This window comes from Oncorhynchus gorbuscha, linkage group LG09 (genome assembly GCF_021184085.1).
Source record: "Oncorhynchus gorbuscha isolate QuinsamMale2020 ecotype Even-year linkage group LG09, OgorEven_v1.0, whole genome shotgun sequence".
In the NCBI taxonomy this organism is placed as follows: Eukaryota; Metazoa; Chordata; class Actinopteri; order Salmoniformes; family Salmonidae; genus Oncorhynchus; species Oncorhynchus gorbuscha.
Window position 1 is genome coordinate 67,516,879 of NC_060181.1, and position 22,884 is coordinate 67,539,762.

Sequence of the window (22,884 nt, forward strand, 5' to 3'; positions counted from 1 at the left end):
TCTTCATTGTTCTATCCATATATATATATTTTTTTTTAATGAATGCATTCATCTCTCATGGCTTCCTGTTGAAAGCAAATTACTAGCATTCTTTTGAATTTCTTGAGGAACGTAATATTTTTCAAGAAACCAAAGTACTTTTTATACAAATTAGTGTATACCAGCAACAAACATAACCACCAAACCACACAGGCAAGTTTAGGTAATCTGATAACCCCCAGACCAAGGACAAATCTCCTCATATCTATAGTAATTTACAGAGCCATCACTGAATGGAATTCTTAACCAACTCACATTTCTCAGGAGACAAAAGTAAATCCACCTTCAAAAAAACAATAAAAGAACATCTAATGCGATGGACCATATGACTGGACAGAGACTTATTCTGAAGGGCATCTAATGCGATGGACCATATGACTGGACAGAGACTTATTCTGAAGGGCATCTACTGCGATGGACCATATGACTGGACAGAGACTTATTCTGAAGGGCAAGGGACCATATGACTGGACAGAGACTTATTCTGCATCTAATGCGATGGACCATATGACTGGACAGAGACTTATTCTGAAGGGCATCTAATGCGATGGACCATATGACTGGACAGAGACTTATTCTGAAGGGCATCTAATGCGATGGACCATATGACTGGACAGAGACTTATTCTGAAGGGCATCTAATGCGATGGACCATATGACTGGACAGAGACTTATTCTGAAGGGCATCTAATGCGATGGACCATATGACTGGACAGAGACTTATTCTGAAGGGCATCTAATGCGATGGACCATATGACTGGACAGAGACTTATTCTGAAGGGACAGCTTATTCTGAAGGGCATCTAATGCGATGGACCATATGACTGGACAGAGACTTATTCTGAAGGGCATCTAATGCGATGGACCATATGACTGGACAGAGACTTATTCTGAAGGGCATCTAATGGACCATATGACTGGACAGAGACTTATTCTGAAGGGCATCTAATGCGATGGACCATATGACTGGACAGAGACTTATTCTGAAGGGCATCTAATGCGATGGACCATATGACTGGACAGAGACTTATTCTGAAGGGCATCTAATGCGATGGACCATATGACTGGACAGAGACTTATTCTCTAATGATGGACCATATGACTGGACAGAGACATTCTAAGGGCATCTAATGCGATGGACCATATGACTGGACAGAGACTTATTCTGAAGGGCATCTAATGCGATGGACCATATGACTGGACAGAGACTTATTCTGAAGGGCATCTAATGCGATGGACCATATGACTGGACAGAGACTTATTCTGAAGGGACAGCATCTGAAGGGCATCTAATGCGATGGACCATATGACTGGACAGAGACTTATTCTGAAGGGCATCTAATGCGATGGACCATATGACTGGACAGAGACTTATTCTGAAGGGCATCTAATGCGATGGACCATATGACTGGACAGAGACTTATTCTGAAGGGCATCTAATGCGATGGACCATATGACTGGACAGAGACTTATTCTGAAGGGCATCTAATGCGATGGACCATATGACTGGACAGAGACTTATTCTGAAGGGCATCTAATGGGACCATATGACTGGACAGAGACTTATTCTGAAGGGCATCTAATGCGGACCATATGACTGGACAGAGACTTATTCTGGAAGGGCATCTAATGCGATGGACCATATGACTGGACAGAGACTTATTCTGAAGGGCATCTAATGCGATGGACCATATGACTGGACAGAGACTTATTCTGAAGGGCATCTAATGATGGACCATATGACTGGACCATATCTAATGCGATGACTATGACTGGACAGAGACTTATTCTGAAGGGCATCTAATGCGATGGACCATATGACTGGACAGAGACTTATTCTGAAGGGCATCTAATGCGATGGACCATATGACTGGACAGAGACTTATTCTGAAGGGCATCCATATGACTGGACAGAGACTTATTCTGAAGGGCATGCTGATGGACCATATGACTGGACAGAGACTTATTCTGAAGGGCATCTAATGCGATGGACCATATGACTGGACAGAGACTTATTCTGAAGGGCATCTAATGCGATGGACCATATGACTGGACAGAGACTTATTCTGAAGGGCATCTAATGCGATGGACCATATGACTGGACAGAGACTTATTCTGAAGGGCATCTAATGCGATGGACCATATGACTGGACAGAGACTTATTCTGAAGGGCATCTAATGCGATGGACCATATGACTGGACAGAGACTTATTCTGAAGGGCATCTAATGCGATGGACCATATGACTGGACAGAGACTTATTCTGAAGGGCATCTATGCGATGGACCATATGACTGGACAGGGACTTATTCTGAAGGGCATCTAATGCGATGGACCATATGACTGGACAGAGACTTATTCTGAAGGGCATCTAATGCGATGGACCATATGACTGGACAGAGACTTATTCTGAAGGGCATCTAATGCGATGGACCATATGACTGGACAGAGACTTATTCTGAAGGGCATCTAATGCGATGGACCATATGACTGGACAGAGACTTATTCTGAAGGGCATCTAATGCGATGGACCATATGACTGGACAGAGACTTATTCTGAAGGGCATCTAATGCGATGGACCATATGACTGGACAGAGACTTATTCTGAAGGGCATCTGGACAGAGACTTATTCTGAAGGGCATCTAATGCGATGGACCATATGACTGGACAGAGACTTATGGACCATATGACTGGACAGAGACTTATTCTGGCATCTAATGCGATGGACCATATGACTGGACAGAGACTTATTCTGAAGGGCATCTAATGCGATGGACCATATGACTGGACAGAGACTTATTCTGAAGGGCATCTAATGCGATGGACCATATGACTGGACAGAGACTTATTCTGAAGGGCATCTAATGCGATGGACCATATGACTGGACAGAGACTTATTCTGAAGGGCATCTAATGCGATGGACCATATGACTGGACAGAGACTTATTCTGAAGGGCATCTAATGCGATGGACCATATGACTGGACAGACTTATTCTGAAGGGCATCTAATGCGATGGACCATATGACTGGAAGAGACTTATTCTGCATCTAATGCGATGGACCATATGACTGGACAGAGACTTATTCTGAAGGGCATCTAATGCGATGGACCATATGACTGGACAGAGACTTATTCTGAAGGGCATCTAATGCGATGGACCATATGACTGGATGGACCATATGACTGGGACAGAGACTTATTCTGAAGGGCATCTAATGCGATGGACCATATGACTGGACATCTATTCTGAAGGGCATCTGAAGGGCATCTAATGCGATGGACCATATGACTGGACAGAGACTTATTCTGAAGGGCATCTAATGCGATGGACCATATGACTGGACAGAGACTTATTCTGAAGGGCATCTAATGCGATGGACCATATGACTGGACAGAGACTTATTCTGAAGGGCATCTAATGCGATGGACCATATGACTGGACAGAGACTTATTCTGAAGGGCATCTAATGCGATGGACCATATGACTGGACAGAGACTTATTCTGAAGGGCATCTAATGCGATGGACCATATGACTGGACAGAGACTTATTCTGAAGGGCATCTAATGCGATGGACCATATGACTGGACAGAGACTTATTCTGAAGGGCATCTAATGCGATGGACCATATGACTGGACAGAGACTTATTCTGAAGGGCATCTAATGCGATGGACCATATGACTGGACAGAGACTTATTCTGAAGGGCATCTAATGCGATGGACCATATGACTGGACAGAGACTTATTCTGAAGGGCATCTAATGGACCATATGATGGACCATAAGGGCATGACTGGACAGAGACTTATTCTGAAGGGCATCTAATGCGATGGACCATATGACTGGACAGAGACTTATTCTGAAGGGCATCTAATGGACGATGGACCATGGACCATGACTGGACAGAGACTTATTCTGAAGGGCATCTAATGCGATGGACTTATTCTGAAGGGCATCTAATGCGATGGACCATATGACTGGACAGAGACTTATTCTGAAGGGCATCTAATGCGATGGACCATATGACTGGACAGAGACTTATTCTGAAGGGCATCTAATGCGATGGACCATATGACTGGACAGAGACTTATTCTGAAGGGCATCTAATGCGATGGACCATATGACTGGACAGAGACTTATTCTGAAGGGCATCTACTGGACCATATGATGGACCATATGACTGGACAGAGACTTATTCTGAAGGGCATCTAATGGACCATATGACTGGACTTATTCATCTATGACTGACTGGACAGAGACTTATTCTGAAGGGCATCTAATGCGATGGACCATATGACTGGACAGAGACTTATTCTGAAGAGCATCTACTGAATGTTAAATGTATTACCTGTCAGGTATTTGAATTGTCTACAAAGTCGAACTCATAACAAACTTGTTGAGTGTCGGTTATGTCTTAATGTAAATTGTAATTGTTTGTAATGTCTTTTTAGGTCTGTGTTGGACCCCAGGAAGGTTAGCTGATGTCATGGTGTCCGCTAATGGGGATCCTAATAAAATGATCAAATTAAATTCAAAGTGCCATACTTAGTGGGATTTAATTGACTGTTTATTCATAAATACTGCAATAGAGATCTAAGCGTTTAGAATTAAAACGGGATTGAGTGAATGGATATTTTGAGGCACTTAAACACTACAAAGTTAGGAACTTAAGTAAATGATGTAGTTAATGTTATCTTTATCAGGAGTGAACAGACACTTACTGTTCCATTACATTTGCATTCAGATGAGATAAGTATTTTTGACCTCAATAACCTGATAAAATAAAGGTGAAAACAGTGATACTCACATCGCTCTGGACTTTATTGTTGTGGATGCACTGCTTGATGGGAACAGCATCTCCGGGCATGAAGAAGCCGGTGGCTTTGACCTTATCCCAGTCCTTGGTGTACAGTTTCTGTGAAAGGGTAAGATAGATAGGACCGTAAATTACAGGAAGTAATGGTAACATTCGAGTTCCCCTCTACCTTCAGTATTGTTGAAGCTTTATTCAGACTGGAAAAGGCGTTTTGAGCTTTTCAAGTGTCTGAGCACCCTGATCCAATCAAATCAAATTGTATTGGTCACATACACATATTTAGCAGATGTTATTGGTCACATACACATATTTAGCAGATGTTATTGGTCACATACACATATTTAGCAGATGTTATTGGTCACATACACATATTTAGCAGATGTTATTGGTCACATACACATATTTAGCAGATGTTATTGGTCACATACACATATTTAGCAGATGTTATTGGTCACATACACATATTTAGCAGATGTTATTGGTCACATACACATATTTAGCAGATGTTATTGGTCACATACACATATTTATTTATTGGTCACATACACATATTTAGCAGATGTTATTGGTCACATACACATATTTAGCAGATGTTATTGGTCACATACACATATTTAGCAGATGTTATTGGTCACATACACATATTTAGCAGATGTTATTGGTCACATACACATATTTAGCAGATGTTATTGGTCACATACACATATTTAGCAGATGTTATTGCGGGTGTAGGGAAAGGCTTGATGTAAAGAAAGAAAAGTTCACTTACTGGATGGAGATTCTTGGCCACCTCTCTTGCTGTTGCCAGTACTGGGGTGTCTGTGATCGTGTACTTAGTCTTCTCTGTGTGCCAGAGTGCACGGTAATTAGCCTGCACAAAATCAAAACACAATAGCAATTGACTAGTATTGTACTTATGATGATTACTATTGGCTCTATTAAGAGTTGCTTCAATAGTCCAATGTTTTTACTTCATCATTTTGATAGCCATCCCCCACAGAAAAAAAAACATTGTGATTCTTGCATGTGTTGTAACATGTAAGAATTGGCCCATGTCCCCACCCACCTCATTGAGGATATCTGCCGCGTTCTTAGCGCAAACTAGGTCCATTCGGTCCACAGGAGCCGTGAACATCTGCTGATCCAACTTGACCCGGTAACCTCTCTGCAAGACAACATCGGCAACAACAGTCAAACCAACATCAAGCTTCAATCAATTTCATTGCATATGAACCTTTTTCTGTCCACAATTAAAATGATCAGGTAGACGACAGACGCTTGGTGGCATATATTACTGTTATATTATTATCAAGTTCATATATGTACTTATTACATGACATATATTATATGACTTACGTCAGCCAGGACCGCTTGGGCATGTTTCACTTTCAACACCTCCACAGACTCATGGGGGTTCCAACCACATCCCCTGAGCCACTCCAGATCAGCCTTGTACACCGCCTGGGAGAAGACAACAGGGTGTTTGTATTGGCATAGGGGTCAGCATGCCACTAAATACTGATTGCCTTTCCCAGATACGACACAGGGTTAAAATCAACAAAGATGTATGCGATAAGGATGTCTCTGAAATACTCTCAGGCGAATATAGCACATAAAACATTATCATGGCCATATAATTACAATATGATAGAGGGATAAAAAGAGGAACTCACATCGCTCTGCAGATCATAGGTTTTCCTGGCCTGGACGACATCAGTGGAGTCTGGCAGACAGGTCCAGTTGTGCAGGCGAGTTCTGTAGTTGAAGTCGTTGACCTGGACCTGGCATTTCTTGGCCAGTTCAATGGTCAGCATGTCGACTGGGAGGTGGAACTTGGTCTTGGACTTGTTGAAGTCCTTCTTGTACAGGGCATCACTGGCAATTTTGGCTGAGTTCAGAGCCAACATGATCAGAGGGTCATCATTGACGCTGAGGGCTCCAATGTGGTGGCCAACCTGCTTGCGGTAGCCCTCGTGGTATTTGTACTGAGTGAAAACAGGGGGGGGGGGATCAGAGAGTTAATTCCACTGACTCCATTGAATCAAGTGACCTAAATTAAATGGACGCAGTTATTTTCTCTTACGTCGCTGATGATGTCTCTAGATTTTCTGGCCTTCAGCACAGCGATGGCGTCCTCCTTGATGTGGTATCCCTTAGCCTTGTCAGCATCCCAATCCTTAGTGTACAGTTTCTGTGAAATGGAAAGATCATTGAGTCAGTGAGTCAAATAATAATATCTGGTCATACTGTTATATGCATATGAACAAAAACAATCGCTACAGGTTTCTTCATATGTGTATCTGAATCAATGTCTTTATATTATTGCTGACTGAATATGTTCATTGCACTCTGAAAATAGATTAAATTAAACAAAAGACACAGTATGTGCAAAGCGTTCAGTGAACCAGACGTACGTTGCTGATGGCAATAGCATTAGCCTTGGACAGCACTATAGAAGGTAGGTCATTGTTCAGGTGGATATTGGTCTTCTCAGTATCCCAAACTTCTCTATATTTCCTCTGTGAAAAGCAACAAACACACACAATCAAAGGGTTAATGATAAATCCAACCATTGTTATCGCAGACTCGCTCTATATTTCACAAAATCTCGATCTCCGCTGTTACTAGAAATGCATTTTTACAAAGAGACCAAGATAACAGGTTAGTTTTGGCTACTCAAGAAGGACACTTCAATAGGAAAAAACAAAGTACTCACACCACTGAGGGCCTCAGCATTCTGCTTTGACAGGACAAACTCTGGAGAGTCAATGACACTGGTGAATTTGATAGAGCTGGGGGGCTGGCGGTACAGCCTTTCGTTGAGGATGTTTTGGGCATTTTTAGCCTTAATGACATCCACAGAACCCTGGGGCAACCAGCCGCACCCTCTAAGCCACTCCAGATCAGCCCTGTACACAGCCTGGAAGGAAGGAACCATGGTTCAGGTTATCATTACTCCTGATAGGATAGTAGTGTAATAGTTGGTTGAACTTCAACGGTCGATAGGTTAGGATCCAGAAATAGACAATACAGATTGGACTATAATTCTCTGTGTACTTACGTCACTATGCAGATCGTAGACCTTCCTGGCTTGGACAACATCAGTGTTGTCTGGCATACAGGTCCAGTTGTGCAGTTTAGTTCTGTAGGAGAATTCTTGGATCTGGGACTGGCCTTTCTTGGCCAAGTCGAAGGACATCATGTCAAGTGGGAGACGGAACTTGGTCTTGGTGAGGTGGAAGTCCTTCTTGTAGAGAATATCACTGGAAATCCTGGCGGCATTGGCAGCCATCACAAGCAGAGGGTCATCCTCAATGCATAGGGCTCCAACATGGTGGCCACACTGATTGCGGAAGCCGGCCTTGTACTTGTACTGAAAAAAGAGAGGACTAGCTAAGTATTGAGTTGTTTTTTTATGATTGCTGCCTATGCTCATTCAGAGGAGATGGATATACAAACTTACATCACTGATGATTTCTCTGCCTTTCTTGGCATGTTGGACAGCAATGGCATCCTTATCCAGGTGATAGCCCTGTCCGATCATCTCGTCAAATCCTTCACGGTAGTGTTTCTGAAATAACACCAAAAATAAAAAAAATTGAATAGGTTGCGAGACCTATAGCTCATATAGATAGATAAAACTAGATCAACTTGAGTGAACGAAAACAGCTTGAGGCAAAGTAAGGAGGACCTACGTTGCTCAGGATGATCGCGTTGGCCTTGGCCAGCACAAGCTCTGGCAGCTCATTGCCGACGTGGATGTTGACCTTATCAGCCTCCCACTGTTCAACATACTGGCGCTGAAATATGAGAAAAGGATGGCAATGTTATAAGAAAATAATGTGTTTCACTATTCCTCTGTTTTCAATATTAGTCTCTGCATCCTGTGAATCTGAATGTATGTATACCTGAGTTCAATCTCCCTCCACACTAGAAAGAAATAAGTAATTTTACCTTGTCCATTATCTGGGCATTGGCCGCAGCCAAGGCATAAGGCATTCCGTCGGTTGTGTTGGTAAACTTGAAGTTGCTTGGATGCTGGCGATATTTCCTCTCGCTCAGGATCTCGCTGGCCTTCTTGGCTTTCTCAACGTCGATCGAGCCAATAGGGACCCAGCCAGTGCCTCTGAGCCACTCCAAATCAGCCCTGTACACAGCCTGTTTTATATGAGAGCAGCAGAGAGAGAACAATTGGTCAGGAAGTAAACGTCAGCGGTATAATATTTGTCTGAAATGATAGGTGTAGTCCCCCCGACACCTCATAATCTTAATGAGCGATCATAATCTACTTACGTCACTATGCAGAGCATAGACCTTCCTGGCCTGGACAACATCACTGGAGTCTGGCAGACAGGTCCAGTTGTGCAGGCGAGTTCTGTAGTTGAAGTCGTTGACCTGAATCTGGCATTTCTTGGCCAGTTCAATGGTCAGCATGTCCACTGGCAGGTGGAATTTGGTCTTGGATTTGTTGAAGTCCTTCTTGTACAGGGCATCACTGGCAATTCTGGCTGAGTTAAGCGCCAGCACGAGCAGAGGGTCATCCTCAACACAGCGGGCTCCAATGTGATGGCCAACCTGTTTACGGTAGCCTGCCTTGTACTTGTACTAAACCGAACCAAAAAGGTAGAAAGTATGTAATGGGGATTTCAGTAAATTAAAAGTGTACACAGTATTGATATAGTCAGTTCCTTTGTGATAACGTGATAACAAAATAAGTACTGACATCTTGTACTTGTACTATATAGAGGCAAAAAAGTATCTACTTGTACTTTATGTCAACATTACATAAATTATGATAATATGTTTGCATCAACCGCTTGAAATTCTTCAAATAATATGAAAAAAGGACGAACGTATCCTGTACTCACATCACTGATGATTTCTCTACTATGCTTGGCAGCTTTGATGGCGATACAATCGTTTTTCAGGTCATAGCCCTTCTTGTACATCTCCTCCAGTTCGGATTTGTATGTTTTCTGAAAAAGCATATAGAGACACAGCTTAGAAACAAAGCCAACACATTAATAATACTTACTAGAACAATACTAGAGATATTATTAATTACTAGAGCTTTAGATAAAGTCTTTGGCCACACATCAGCTATTGAAAGTGTAATATAGTAATGTATGTAGCAAAGGAAGCAAAGAGGACCTACGTTGCTTATGTTGATCGCGTTGGCCTTGGCCAGCACAAGTTCTGGAAGCTCATTGCCGACGTGGATTTTGACCTTATCAGCATCCCATTGTGCAACATAGTTGCCCTGAAAAACAAGAGAAAACATTATTATATTATAAGAAAATATTAAGGTAATATTACATGCCATTTTAATAGCGCATTTGTCAGACCCAAAGACTCTTGAAAACAGCAACCAGAAATGCAAGATTGACCATCCAAACCACTGATCTGAGTGAGAGACATAGTTCAAAAAGCATTTATGTATTGAACATTTCACCAACCTTGTTCATGATCTCAGCATTGGCCTTGGCCAGCACCATAGGCATGGAGTGCATGTCGGTGGTATATTTAAGAGTATCTGGTTTCTGCTTGTAGAGGCGGTCGCTCAGGATCTCTGAAGCTTTCTTGGCTTTCAACACATCCAGAGAGCCAATGGGGACCCAGCCAGTACCTCTAAGGAACTCCATGTCGGCATGGTAGACAGCCTGAAGGGTGGAAAGCATCAATCAATCAAACAAACAATCGCACTTACTGTAGACATAAAAACAATTGTAAGTGGTTAATGGAAAAGAAACAAGAATTTGATCCAGTATATGGAGATGAAGCTTACGTCACTATGCAGATCGTAGACCCTCCTGGCATGGACGACATCACTGGAGTCTGGCAGACAGGTCCAGTTGTGCAGTTTGGTTCTGTAGTTGAAGTCATTGACCTGGATCTGGTTCTTCTTGCACAACTCAAAGGCCATCATGTCCAATGGGAGGTGGAACTTGGTTTTGGACTGGTGGAAGTCCTTCTTGTACAGGGCATCACTGGCAATCTTGGCTGAGTTAATAGCCAGCATGAGCAGAGGGTCATCCTCAACGCAGCGGGCTCCAATGTGGTGGCCAAGCTGCTTGCTGTATCCAGCCTTGTACTTGTACTGAAAGAGATCAGAAGATAATTTTTCGAGTTTGTGAACCAACTTCAGTCATAAAAGGGTGCACTTATTGAACGTCCTTTCCTTATAAATTTGTCAGTGTTTCAAATAAGACATTCCAAGTGTATTTATGCCTGAGTAATTCACTCATTATTTCATTGATTCAGGAATTTAATTCGGAAATTGTTATTAGTATAACGCTTCCTTAGCACTTTAATAATTAGGAAAATATCTTTAAAGGTTTGCTTACATCAATGATAATGTAGCTTAAGGCCTTGAAAATGGTCAAATTATGAAGAAGTAAAATAATGTGAAAAAAGGGGGACAGAAATACAGTACTCACATCGCTGATAATCTCTCTGCCGTGCTTGGCAGCCTTAACGGAGATAGCATCGACAGGTAGGTAATAGCCCTTCTTGATGGTATCATCAAATCCTTGTCTGTACAGTTTCTATAAAAAGGAGAAAGAACAAGCGTTTAAAAAAACGGGTCACAAAACATTGAGGAGGTTAAGAGATATATAAATTAGACAGATATACAGTACATATATAGATATAGCTAAAACTAGATTTGAGTGAACGAAAACAGATTGAGGTAAAGTAAGGAGGACCTACGTTGCTCAGGGTGATCGCGTTGGCCTTGGCCAGCACAAGCTCTGGAAGCTCATTGCCGACGTGGATTTTGATCTTATCAGCATCCCATTGTTCAACATACTGGCGCTGAAATACGAGATAGAAATGTCTATGTTATGAAAAATAATAATAACAATAATATTTGTTTTGCACCCCCCCCAAAAAAATAATAAATATGTATATGTTTTTTTAAGCAACTCAGTCTGGCTTTAAAATTACTCTTGAAAGTTGTAATAGTAGAATGCACAAGGTGTAATTGCTCAATTGGGGAGCGCATCATCAGTTGCTCTTGTCATGTCCTTCTGTAGCTCAGTTGGTAGAGCATGGCGCTTGTAACGCCAGGGTAGTGGGTTCGATCCCCGGGACCACCCATACGTAGAATGTATGCACACATGACTGTAAGTCGCTTTGGATAAAAGCGTCTGCTAAATGGCATATATTATGTCAGTCATTGCATATCTTAGAGAGCTATTTATAACTTGTCAGAAATGTCCAGATCAACAAGCCCATTTTTTATTTAGGTTTTTAAACCCATAGATTTTGTTGTAATTTCTTGGTCACACAAATATCACATGAATGCACATTAGACATGGGCTTTAAAACGGCTTAATGGTCTTTGCACTCCAAATGTAATGACAACATGTGTAGAATTGTAGGAAATAAGCTTTAAACCTGCAAAATTATCTTGACCAACAAGAAGGGTGTGAACAGTTTATTTCATGAACAGTGCTTGTGCCCATAGAAATAGATGTGGTGTGTGCGCGCACGCTCAGGGGGGCAGCGGACACACTCAAACCGGTGCACCTGGCACCTACTACCATACCCCATTCAAAGGCACTTTCATCTTTTGTCTTGCCATTTCACATTCTGAATGGCACAAATACACAATCCTTGTCTCAATTGTCTCGCAGCTTAAAAATCCTTCTTCAACCTGTCTACTCCACTTCATCTACACTGATTGAAGTGGATTTAACAAGTTACATCAATCAGGGTTCATAGCTTTCACTTGGATTCACCTGGTCAGTCTATGTTATGAAAGAGCTGAACACTCCTTGTATGTATTAGATACTGAATCTACAGTTGAAGTCGGAAGCTTGCATACACTTTAGCCAAATACATTTAAACTCAGTTTTTCACAATTCCTGACATTTACTCCTAGTAAAAACTCCCTGTCTTAATTTTAAGAATGTGAAATGTAGTTGAGAGAATGATACTTCCAAAGTTGTGGCAAAATGGCTTAAGGACAACAAAGTCAAGGTATTGGAATGTGTGGGCAGAACTGAAAAAGCGTGTGGGAGCAAGGAGGCCTACAAACCTGACTCAGTTACACCAGCTTTGTCAGGAGGAATGGGACAAAATTCACCCAACTTATTGTGGGAAGCTTGTGGAAGGCTACCCAAAACGTTTGACCCAAGTAAAAAAATGTAAAGGCAATGCTACCAAATACTGATTGAGTGTATGTAAACTTCTGACCCAATGGGAATGTGATGAAAGAAATAAAAGCTGAAATAAATCATTCTATCAACTATTATTCTGACATTTCACATTCTTAAAATAAAGTGGTGATCCTAACTGACCTAAGACAGGGAATGTTTACTAGGATTAAATGTCAGGAATTGTGAAAAACTGAGTTTAAATGTATTTGGCTAAGGTGTATGTAAACTTCTGACTTCAACTGTATTAGATAGCGTCTTGGACTTGGTGTTGGGGTGGACCTTGTCCTCCCATGCCTTAGTGTAGAAATGCTGCAAGATATCATATGAGAATGGCAGCTCCATAAAACCTCAAATTGGATTTTGGTGTTGAATTCTGGTGTAACAGGAAACTGTGTAGTTAGCTGGAAGACATTAGTTGAAGTTTACCTTGTTCATGATCTGGGCATTACTTTTGGCCAGAACGATATCCATGCTGTCGAGGGGGCTTTTGAAGGCCAGAGTGCTGGGGTGCTGGCGATATTTCCTCTCACTCAAGATCTCGGCGGCCTTCTTTGCTTTTTCCACATCAAGTGAGCCAATGGGGACCCATCCCATTCCCCTGAGCCACTTCGTGTCAGCCCTGTACACCGCCTAAGAGGGATATCATACTCCCATTACATGGTGCCATCTCAAACCTTTTATCACTGGGTTTGACCAGTCCTGGGTGCTTCATTAACAATGTGAGTAAACATTTTACAAGAAAGAGTGGAATGAACTTTTTAAACTTACCTCACTATTAATGTCATAGACATGTCTGGCCTGGACGACATCACTGGAGTCTGGCAGACAGGTCCAGTTGTGCAGGCGAGTTCTGTAGTTGAAGTCATTGACCTGGATCTGGTTCTTCTTGCACAACTCAAAGGCCATCATGTCCAATGGGAGGTGGAACTTGGTTTTGGACTGGTGGAAGTCCTTCTTGTACAGAGCATCACTGGCAATCTTAGCTGAGTTAAGCGCCAGCACGAGCAGAGGGTCATCCTCGACACAGCGGGCTCCAATGTGATGGCCAACCTGCTTACGGTAGCCTGCCTTGTACTTGTACTATACCGAACCAAAAAGGTAGAAAGTATGTAATGAGGATTTCAGTAAATTAAAGGTGTACACAGTATTGATATAGTCAGTTCCTTTGTGATGATGTGATAACAAAATAAGTACTTACATCACTGACAATTTCCCTGCCGTGCTTGGCTGCGATGATAGCAATGGCATCATTGCGCAAATCATAGCCCTTCTTCTTATCCTCTTCCATTGCTTTTCTGTATTGGTTCTGTATGAAGAAGAAAATAAAACGTCCATAGATATGGATTTCTCCACAATAAGTATTATTTTTGAACATATACATTCATCAGGAGGGTTACCTTTGTGCCACCATTTACTTACCCAACTGTAGTTGGACTTGTTTGCATTGGCCAAAACCACTTCCATCGCATCTGGCATAATGTGGTTCTTGGTCTTGTCCTTCTCCCAGGCCTCAGTGTACGCTTGCTGCAATAACGAGGTTCAAGTTCAAATGAACAACATTAAGTGCCTCTTCATATCATTGGCTCAAATATAATGCAAAGTAGGGGAGATCAGATTACATTAAAGCAGGTTTAAATGATGGAATCATTATTTGAATATAATCTACCAGGGGAAACATACGAAGGCAAAGGATTAGTAAATATATACCACTTAGTCAAATACCTTGTTGGCATTATCATTATTTTGTTTAGCCAAAACCATTCCCATGTCTTGAACTGAGCTGGTGAACTTGAAGTTGCTTGGGTGCTGACGATACAGCTTCTCACTCAGGACCTCTGTGGCTTTCTTTGCCTTCTCAACATCAAGTGAGCCGATGGGAACCCATCCGATACCTTGCAGGCTCTTGAGATCAGCCTTGTACACAGCCTAGACACAACAATACCACAAAGGTCAAAATGGCCAGAATAAAAACAATCACACTGGAAAAACATGATCTAGTTAATACATACTTACATCACTCGCTATGTCATAGACATGTCTGGCATGGACGACATCACTGGAGTCTGGCAGACAGGTCCAGTTGTGCAGGCGGGTTACATATTTGGCATGGTTGACCTGAATCTGGTTCTTTTTGGCCAACTCAAAGGCAATCATGTCCAATGGGAGGTGGAACTTGGTTTTGGACTGGTGGAAGTCCTTCTTGTACAGGGCATCACTGGCAATCTTAGCTGAGTTAATAGCCAGCATAAGCAGAGGGTCATCCTCAACGCAGCGGGCTCCAATGTGGTGGCCAACCTGCTTACGGTAGCCAGTCTTGTACTTGTGCTACAGAAAGCAAATATGAAATGGCGGTGTTGAGGGTTCTCTTAATTTTCCAGAAGTACATTTTATATATTGTGTCATGAAATAGTTAAGAAATATAATCAGTTACGATGGCTAGATGTTCAATGAACTTACATCACTGATAATTTCCCTGCCGTGCTTGGCTGCGATGATAGCAATGGCATCATTGCGCAAATCATAGCCCTTCTTCTTATCCTCTTCCATTGCTTTTCTGTATTGGTTCTGTATGAAGAAGAAAATAAAACGTCCATAGATATGGGTATTTCAAATGATTCTTTTATTTCATCTCTATTTAGCCAGGTAGGCAAGTTGAGAACAAGTTCTCATTTACAACTGCGACCTGGCCAAGAATAAAACAAAGCAGTTCGACACATACAACAACACAGAGTTACACATGGAATAAACAAAACATACAGTCAGTAATACAGTTGAAGAAAATCTTTATACAGTGTGTGCAAATGAGGTAAGATAAGGGAGGTAAGGCAATAAATAGGCCATGGTGGAGAAGTAATTACAATATACCAATTAGACACTAGAGTGATTGATGTGCAGAAGATGAATGTGCAAGTAGAGATACATGGGTGCAAAGGAGCAAGATAAATAAATAAATACAGTATGGGGATGAGGTAGTTGGATGGGCTATTTACAGATGGGCTATGTACAGGTGCAGTGATCTGTGAGCTGCTCAGACAGCTGGTGCTTAAAGCTAGTGAGGGAGGTAAGAGTCTCCAGCTTCAGTGATTTTTGTCATTCATTCCAGTCATTGGCAGCAGAGAACTGGAAGGAAAGGCGGCCAAAGGAGTAATTGGCTTTGGGGGTGACTAGAGAGATATACCTGCTGGAGCACGTGCTACGGGTGGGTGCTACTATGGTGACCAGTGAGCTGAAATAAGGCGGGGCCTTACCTATCAGAGACTTGTAGATGACCTAAAGCCAGTGGGTTTGGCGACGAGTATGAAGCGAGGGCCAGCCAACGAGAGCGTACAGGTCACAGTGGTGGGTAGTATATGGGGCTTTGGTGACAAAAAGGATGGCACTGTGATAGATTGCATCCAATTTGTTGAGTAGAGTGTTGGGGGCTATTTTGTAAATGACATCGCCGAAGTCGAGGATCGGTAGGATGGTCAGTTTTACGAGGGTATGTTTGGCAGCATGAGTGAAGGATGCTTTGTTGTGAAATAGGTAGCCGATTCTAGATTGAATTTTGGATTGGAGATGCCTAATGTGAGTCTGGAAGGAGAGTTTACAGTCTAACCAGACACCTAGGTATTTGTAGTTGTTCACATATTCTAAGTCAGAACCGTCCAGAGTAGTGACGCGGGGCGGGCGGGCAGGTTTGGGCAGCGATCGGTTGAAAAGCATGCATTTAGTTTTACTTGCATTTAAGAGCAGTTGGAGGCCACAGAAGGAGAGTTGTATGGCATTGAAGCTTGTCTGGAGGTTAGTTAACACAGTGTCCAAAGAAGGTCCAGAAGTATACAGAATGGTGTCATCTGCGTAGAGGTGGATCAGAGAATCACCAGCAGCAAGAGCGACATCATTGATGTATATAGAGAAGAGAGTCGACACGGGAATTGAACCCTGTGGCACCCCCATGGGGACTGCCAGAGGTCCGAACAACAGGCCCACCGATTTGACACACTGGACTCTGTCAGAGAAGTAGTTGGTGAACCAGGCGAGGCAGTCATTTGAGAAACCAAGGCTGTTTCGTCAGCCGATAAGAATGTGGTGATTGACAGAGTCGAAAGCCTTGGCCAAGTCGATGAATACGGCTGCACAGTAATGTCTCTTATCATTGGCAGTTATGATATCGTTTAGGACCTTGAGTGTGGCTGAGGTGCACCTATGACCAGCTCTGAAACCAGATTGCATAGCAGAGAAGGTACGGTGGGATTCTAAATGGCCGGTAATCTGTTTGTTAACTTGGCTTTCGAAGACCTTAGAATGGCAGGGTAGGATGGATAAAGGTCTGTAGCAGTTTGGGTCTATAGTGTCTCCTCCTTTGAAGAGGGGGTGGACCGTGGCAGCTTTCCAATCTTTGGGAATCTCAGACGATACAAAAGAGAGGTTGAGCAGGCTAGTAATAGGGGTTGCAACAATTTTGGCAGATCATTTTAGAAAGAGATGGTCCAGATTGTCTAGCCCGGCTGATTTGTAGGGGTCCAGATTTTGCAGCTCTTTCAGAACATCAGCTATCTGGATTTGGGTGAAGGAGAAATGGGGGGGGCTTGGGTGGATTTCTATGGAGGGTGCCGGGCAGTTGACCGGGGTAGGGGTAGCCAGGTGGAAAGCGTGGCCAGCCATAGAGAAATGCTTGTTGAAATTCTCAATTATAGGGGATTTATCGGTAGTGACAGTGTTTCCTACCCTCAGTGCAGTGGGCAGCTGGGAGGAGGTGCTCTTATTATCCATGGACTTTACAGTGTCTCAGAACTTTTTAGAGTTTGTACTACAGGATGCACATTTCTGTTTGAAAAAGCTAGCCTTAGCTTTCCTAACTGTCTGTGTATAATGGTTCCTAATTCCCCTGAAAAGTTGCATATCACGGGGGCTATTCATTGCTAATGCAGAACGCCACAGGATGTTTTTGTGCTGGTCAAATGCAGACAGGTCTGGAGTGAACCAAGGACTATATCTATTCCTGGTTCTACATTTTTTGAATGGAGCATGCTTATTGAAGATGGTGAGGAAGGCACTTTTAAAGAATAACCAGGCATCCTCTACTGACGGTATGAGGTCAATGTCATTCCAGGATACCCTGGCCAGATCGATTAGAAAGGTCTGTTCACTGAAATGTTTTAGGGAGCGTTTGACAGTGATGAGGCGTGGTCGTTTGACCGCAGACCCATTTCGGATGCAGGCAATGATGCAGTGACCGCTGAGATCTCGGTTGAAAACAAGCAGAGGTGTATTTGGAGGGCGAGTAAGTTAGGATGATATCTATGAGGGTGCCCGTGTTTACGGATTTTGGGTTTTACCTGGTAGGTTCATTGATCATTTGTGTGAGATTGAGGGCATCAAGCAATGATAGCAATGGCAATCAAATCACAATTTATTTAAAATGCATTTAAAAAAGGTTACAACATACTTTACTGAAGAAAAAAACTAAACAATAAGTATTATTTTTGAACATATACATTCATCAGGAGGGTTACCTTTGTGCCACCATTTACTTACCCAACTGTAGTTGGACTTGTTTGCATTGGCCAAAACCACTTCCATCGCATCTGGCATAATGTGGTTCTTGGTCTTGTCCTTCTCCCAGGCCTCAGTGTACGCTTGCTGCAATAACGAGTTTCAAGTTCAAACTAACAACATTAAGTGCCTCTTCATATCATCGGCTCAAATATAATGCAAAGTAGGGGAGATCAGATTACATTAAAGCAGGTTTAAATGATGGAATCATTATTTGAATATAATCTACCAGGGGAAACATACGAAGGCAAAGGATTAGTAAATATATACCACTTAGTCAAATACCTTGTTGGCATTATCATTATTTTGTTTCGCCAAAACCATTCCCATGTCTTGAACTGAGCTGGTGAACTTGAAGTTGCTTGGGTGCTGACGATACAGCTTCTCACTCAGGACCTCTGAGGCTTTCTTTGCCTTCTCAACATCAAGTGAGCCGATGGGAACCCATCCGATACCTTGTAGGCTCTTGAGATCAGCCTTGTACACAGCCTAGACACAACAATACCACAAAGGTCAACATGGCCAGAATAAAAACAATCACACTGGAAAAACATGATCTAGTTAATACATACTTACATCACTCGCTATGTCATAGACATGTCTGGCATGGACGACATCACTGGAGTCTGGCAGACAGGTCCAGTTGTGCAGGCGAGTTACATATTTGGCATGGTTGACCTGAATCTGGTTCTTTTTGGCCAACTCAAAGGCAATCATGTCCAATGGGAGGTGGAACTTGGTTTTGGACTGGTGGAAGTCCTTCTTATACAGGGCATCACTGGCAATCTTAGCTGAGTTAATAGCCAGCATAAGCAGAGGGTCATCCTCAACGCAGCGGGCTCCAATGTGGTGGCCAACCTGCTTACGGTAGCCAGTCTTGTACTTGTGCTACAGAAAGCAAATATGAAATGGCAGTGTTGAGGATTCTCTTAATTTTCCAGAAGTACATTTTATATATTGTGTCATGAAATAGTTAAGAAATATAATCAGTTACGATGGCTAGATGTTCAATGAACTTACATCACTGATAATTTCCCTGCCGTGCTTGGCTGCGATGATAGCAATGGCATCATTGCGCAAATCATAGCCCTTCTTCTTATCCTCTTCCATTGCTTTTCTGTATTGGTTCTGTATGAAGAAGAAAATAAAACATCCATAGATATGGATTTCTCCACAATAAGTATTATTTTTGAACATATACATTCATCAGGAGGGTTACCTTTGTGCCACCATTTACTTACCCAACTGTAGTTGGACTTGTTTGCATTGGCCAAAACCACTTCCATCGCATCTGGCATAATGTGGTTCTTGGTCTTGTCCTTCTCCCAGGCCTCAGTGTACGCTTGCTGCAATGACGAGTTTCAAGTTCAAACTAACAACATTAAGTGCTTCTTCATATCATTGGCTCAAATATAATGCAAAGTAGGGGAGATCAGATTACATTAAAGCAGGTTTAAATGATGGAATCATTATTTGAATATAATCTTCCAGGGGAAACATACGAAGGCAAAGGATTAGTAAATATATACCACTTAGTCAAATACCTTGTTGGCATTATCATTATTTTGTTTCGCCAAAACCATTCCCATGTCTTGAACTGAGCTGGTGAACTTGAAGTTGCTTGGGTGCTGACGATACAGCTTCTCACTCAGGACCTCTGAGGCTTTCTTTGCTTTCTCAACATCAAGTGAGCCGATGGGAACCCATCCGATACCTTGTAGGCTCTTGAGATCAGCCTTGTACACAGCCTAGACACAACAATACCACAAAGGTCAAAATGGCCAGAATAAAAACAATCACACTGGAAAAACATGATCTAGTTAATACATACTTACATCACTCGCTATGTCATAGACATGTCTGGCATGGACGACATCACTGGAGTCTGGCAGACAGGTCCAGTTGTGCAGGCGGGTTACATATTTGGCATGGTTGACCTGAATCTGGTTCTTTTTGGCCAACTCAAAGGCAATCATGTCCAATGGGAGATGGAACCTTGTCTTGGACTTGTGGAAGTCTTTCTTGTACAGAGCATCACTGGCAATCTTAGCTGAGTTCAGAGCCAGCATGAGCAGAGGGTCATCCTCGATACAGCGGGCTCCAATGTGGTGGCCAATCTGTTTACGGTAGCCAGCCCTGTATTTGAACTTAATAAATGATAATGAGATAGTTAGGTTACATTCAAAAGCTGAAGTTCACACACCATTTATTCAATAAACAGTGTTTAACTTACATCGCTAGCAATGGATGTGCCCTGTTTGGCTGCCTGGATTGCAATAGCATCGTTGCGCAGGTCATAACCCTTCTTCTTGTCCTGTTCATTGGCAAGCTTATACAGTGTCTGTACAGGAGAAGAAAAACATGTTTTGAATGACAGAATTATGACAATGCAGCCTAAATGAACAATACGATGAGGTGTGGAAGGAATAACCTACATTGCTGCAGTTGATCTTGTTGGCTCTGGCCAAAACCACCTCCATTGAGTCTGGCATCATGTGGACAGTGGTCTTATCCTTATTCCAGGTGTCAATGTACGTTTGCTATAAGACAGATATATTTGTTAGTGTTTTGAAGTAGCACCATGTATGTGCGTATATAATATACTGTATACATATACAGTATGCATAGACATAGATGCAAAGAATGACCTTGTTCATGATCGCATTGTTAGCACTGGCCAGGACGAGGTCCATGGAGTGCATGTCTTTGGTAAACTTGAAGCCGCTGGGGTGTTGGCGGTAAAGTTTCTCACTGCCAATCAGGCCAGCTGTTTTGGCTTTCTCTACATCCAGAGAACCAATGGGAATCCATCCTGTGCCTTTGATGCAAGTCTCATAGTCACTTTTGTACAAATTCTGCAGAAATAAGTAAATACTGTCAGGTTCTAAATAACAGAGTAAAGGAATTGACGGACAACATAAAACATTCTCACAGATTTGGATGTGGTTTAACAGCTCAGAATAGGGAAATGGATCAATTATGTCAAGGAGAAAATAAATTGTATACAAAAACATGTTGTTTTTTTGTTTGTTGTTATGTATTTATGAGTAAAATAATACTCACATCACTAGCGATCGTCTGCATCTGCTTAGCCAACTCCACGTTCATGGCATCGGCAAGCACAGTGTAATGGTGCTGGATCTTCCTGTAGCCTGCATACGTCTGCACTGTGGAGGCGTGTTTGGCATGTGCAATACTCATCATGTCTACTGGGGAGTGGTACTTCAGCTTAGACTTGTGGTAGTCCTTCTTGTAGTTCTTGTCACTCTGCAACCTGGCCACCTCCATGTAGTGCACCAGCAAGGGGTCATCCTGAAGATTACGGCAGCCCACTAGTTTTCCCCTATTCTTCTGGTGATTCAGCTTGTACTTGTACTGTGTAAATAAACAATGTATTATTCCCAGAACGAAAGATAATATTTCAAAAAATAGGAATTTATTGGACACAAGGTCCAATGGAAATTCCCCTTCTGCTTTATCCCAACCGATCTGTTAGACTCACATACTCAAACAGAGGTTGGAGCACATTGTAAAATGGTTTTAAAGGCTTTTAATTGTTGGTCACTCACGTCGCTGGCGATTTTGGTGCCCTGCTTGGCAGCCTGGATGGTGATGGCATCAACCTTCAGGTCGTAACCCTTATTATACATTGCCTCCAGACCTGCTTTGTAGGTTTTCTGGAATGGAGGAGAAACTATTTATAAAAATATGACCAAAATAACATTTGTTAAATACTTCCAAGACCTATTTGAAGTTATATTGCAAAAGCATGATGGATACAAAGAGGAATATTTTGATGATAGATAGTAACACACGTGTGGAAAAGGTAGCCTTACCTGACTCATGTTGATAGCATTAGCCTTGGCCAGGACAATCTCAGGGGCATCTGGCATCACATGGACTGTGAGCTTGTCCTTATGCCATTGTTTGGTGTATTCTTGCTGCAATCAAAATGATTCACCAATCAATTAACCTAGACTCTCATTATGAGACACATTAGAAATAAACTTTGATAACAGCTTTGATAATCTGGTCTGAGCATACCTTGTTCATGATCTTGTTGTTGTCAGTGGCCAGGACCATGTCCATGGAGTCCATCAGCTTCTTGAACTGGAATTTGGAAGGGTGTGTACGGTACTTATGTTCACTCTGGATGTCCGCGCCAACCTTTGCAAGCTCCACCGGCAGCGAGCCAACAGGAATCCATCCCGTTCCTCTCACATAGTTGTTCCAGTCAGACTTGTACTCGTACTGGTGAAAGGCATTAGAGTTTAGAAACGGGTGATTAGTAAAACAATAATATGAGTGGTAAGGATGTATAATCGATC

General features: G+C 42.3%; 1 protein-coding gene across 25 annotated transcripts in view; it reads right to left on the reverse strand.

Annotated features, from left to right (window-relative positions):
- neb (nebulin) overlaps positions 1-22,884 on the reverse strand; it is an 87,694-nt gene that overhangs the window by 43,753 nt on the left and 21,057 nt on the right. For 23 of the 25 annotated variants that reach the window (XM_046363199.1, XM_046363202.1, XM_046363207.1 and 20 more), the window contains exons 38-77: positions 22,601-22,807; positions 22,393-22,497; positions 22,126-22,233; positions 21,620-21,931; positions 21,205-21,411; positions 20,992-21,096; positions 20,790-20,897; positions 20,392-20,703; positions 20,101-20,304; positions 19,798-19,902; positions 19,577-19,684; positions 19,133-19,444; positions 18,842-19,045; positions 18,539-18,643; positions 15,476-15,583; positions 15,032-15,343; positions 14,741-14,944; positions 14,438-14,542; positions 14,217-14,324; positions 13,787-14,098; positions 13,445-13,648; positions 11,565-11,669; positions 11,294-11,401; positions 10,642-10,953; positions 10,313-10,516; positions 10,012-10,116; positions 9,725-9,832; positions 9,150-9,461; positions 8,811-9,014; positions 8,552-8,656; positions 8,320-8,427; positions 7,918-8,229; positions 7,573-7,776; positions 7,271-7,375; positions 6,940-7,047; positions 6,530-6,841; positions 6,213-6,317; positions 5,923-6,021; positions 5,626-5,727; positions 4,848-4,955 (exon numbers count right to left, since the gene is read on the reverse strand). In XM_046363199.1, the coding sequence (XP_046219155.1) occupies positions 4,848-4,955; positions 5,626-5,727; positions 5,923-6,021; positions 6,213-6,317; positions 6,530-6,841; positions 6,940-7,047; positions 7,271-7,375; positions 7,573-7,776; positions 7,918-8,229; positions 8,320-8,427; positions 8,552-8,656; positions 8,811-9,014; positions 9,150-9,461; positions 9,725-9,832; positions 10,012-10,116; positions 10,313-10,516; positions 10,642-10,953; positions 11,294-11,401; positions 11,565-11,669; positions 13,445-13,648; positions 13,787-14,098; positions 14,217-14,324; positions 14,438-14,542; positions 14,741-14,944; positions 15,032-15,343; positions 15,476-15,583; positions 18,539-18,643; positions 18,842-19,045; positions 19,133-19,444; positions 19,577-19,684; positions 19,798-19,902; positions 20,101-20,304; positions 20,392-20,703; positions 20,790-20,897; positions 20,992-21,096; positions 21,205-21,411; positions 21,620-21,931; positions 22,126-22,233; positions 22,393-22,497; positions 22,601-22,807 (6,981 nt within the window). The remainder of the gene's footprint in view (positions 1-4,847; positions 4,956-5,625; positions 5,728-5,922; positions 6,022-6,212; positions 6,318-6,529; positions 6,842-6,939; positions 7,048-7,270; positions 7,376-7,572; positions 7,777-7,917; positions 8,230-8,319; positions 8,428-8,551; positions 8,657-8,810; positions 9,015-9,149; positions 9,462-9,724; positions 9,833-10,011; positions 10,117-10,312; positions 10,517-10,641; positions 10,954-11,293; positions 11,402-11,564; positions 11,670-13,444; positions 13,649-13,786; positions 14,099-14,216; positions 14,325-14,437; positions 14,543-14,740; positions 14,945-15,031; positions 15,344-15,475; positions 15,584-18,538; positions 18,644-18,841; positions 19,046-19,132; positions 19,445-19,576; positions 19,685-19,797; positions 19,903-20,100; positions 20,305-20,391; positions 20,704-20,789; positions 20,898-20,991; positions 21,097-21,204; positions 21,412-21,619; positions 21,932-22,125; positions 22,234-22,392; positions 22,498-22,600; positions 22,808-22,884) is intronic. The other 2 variants (XM_046363210.1, XM_046363213.1) reach the window with 2 other exon arrangements.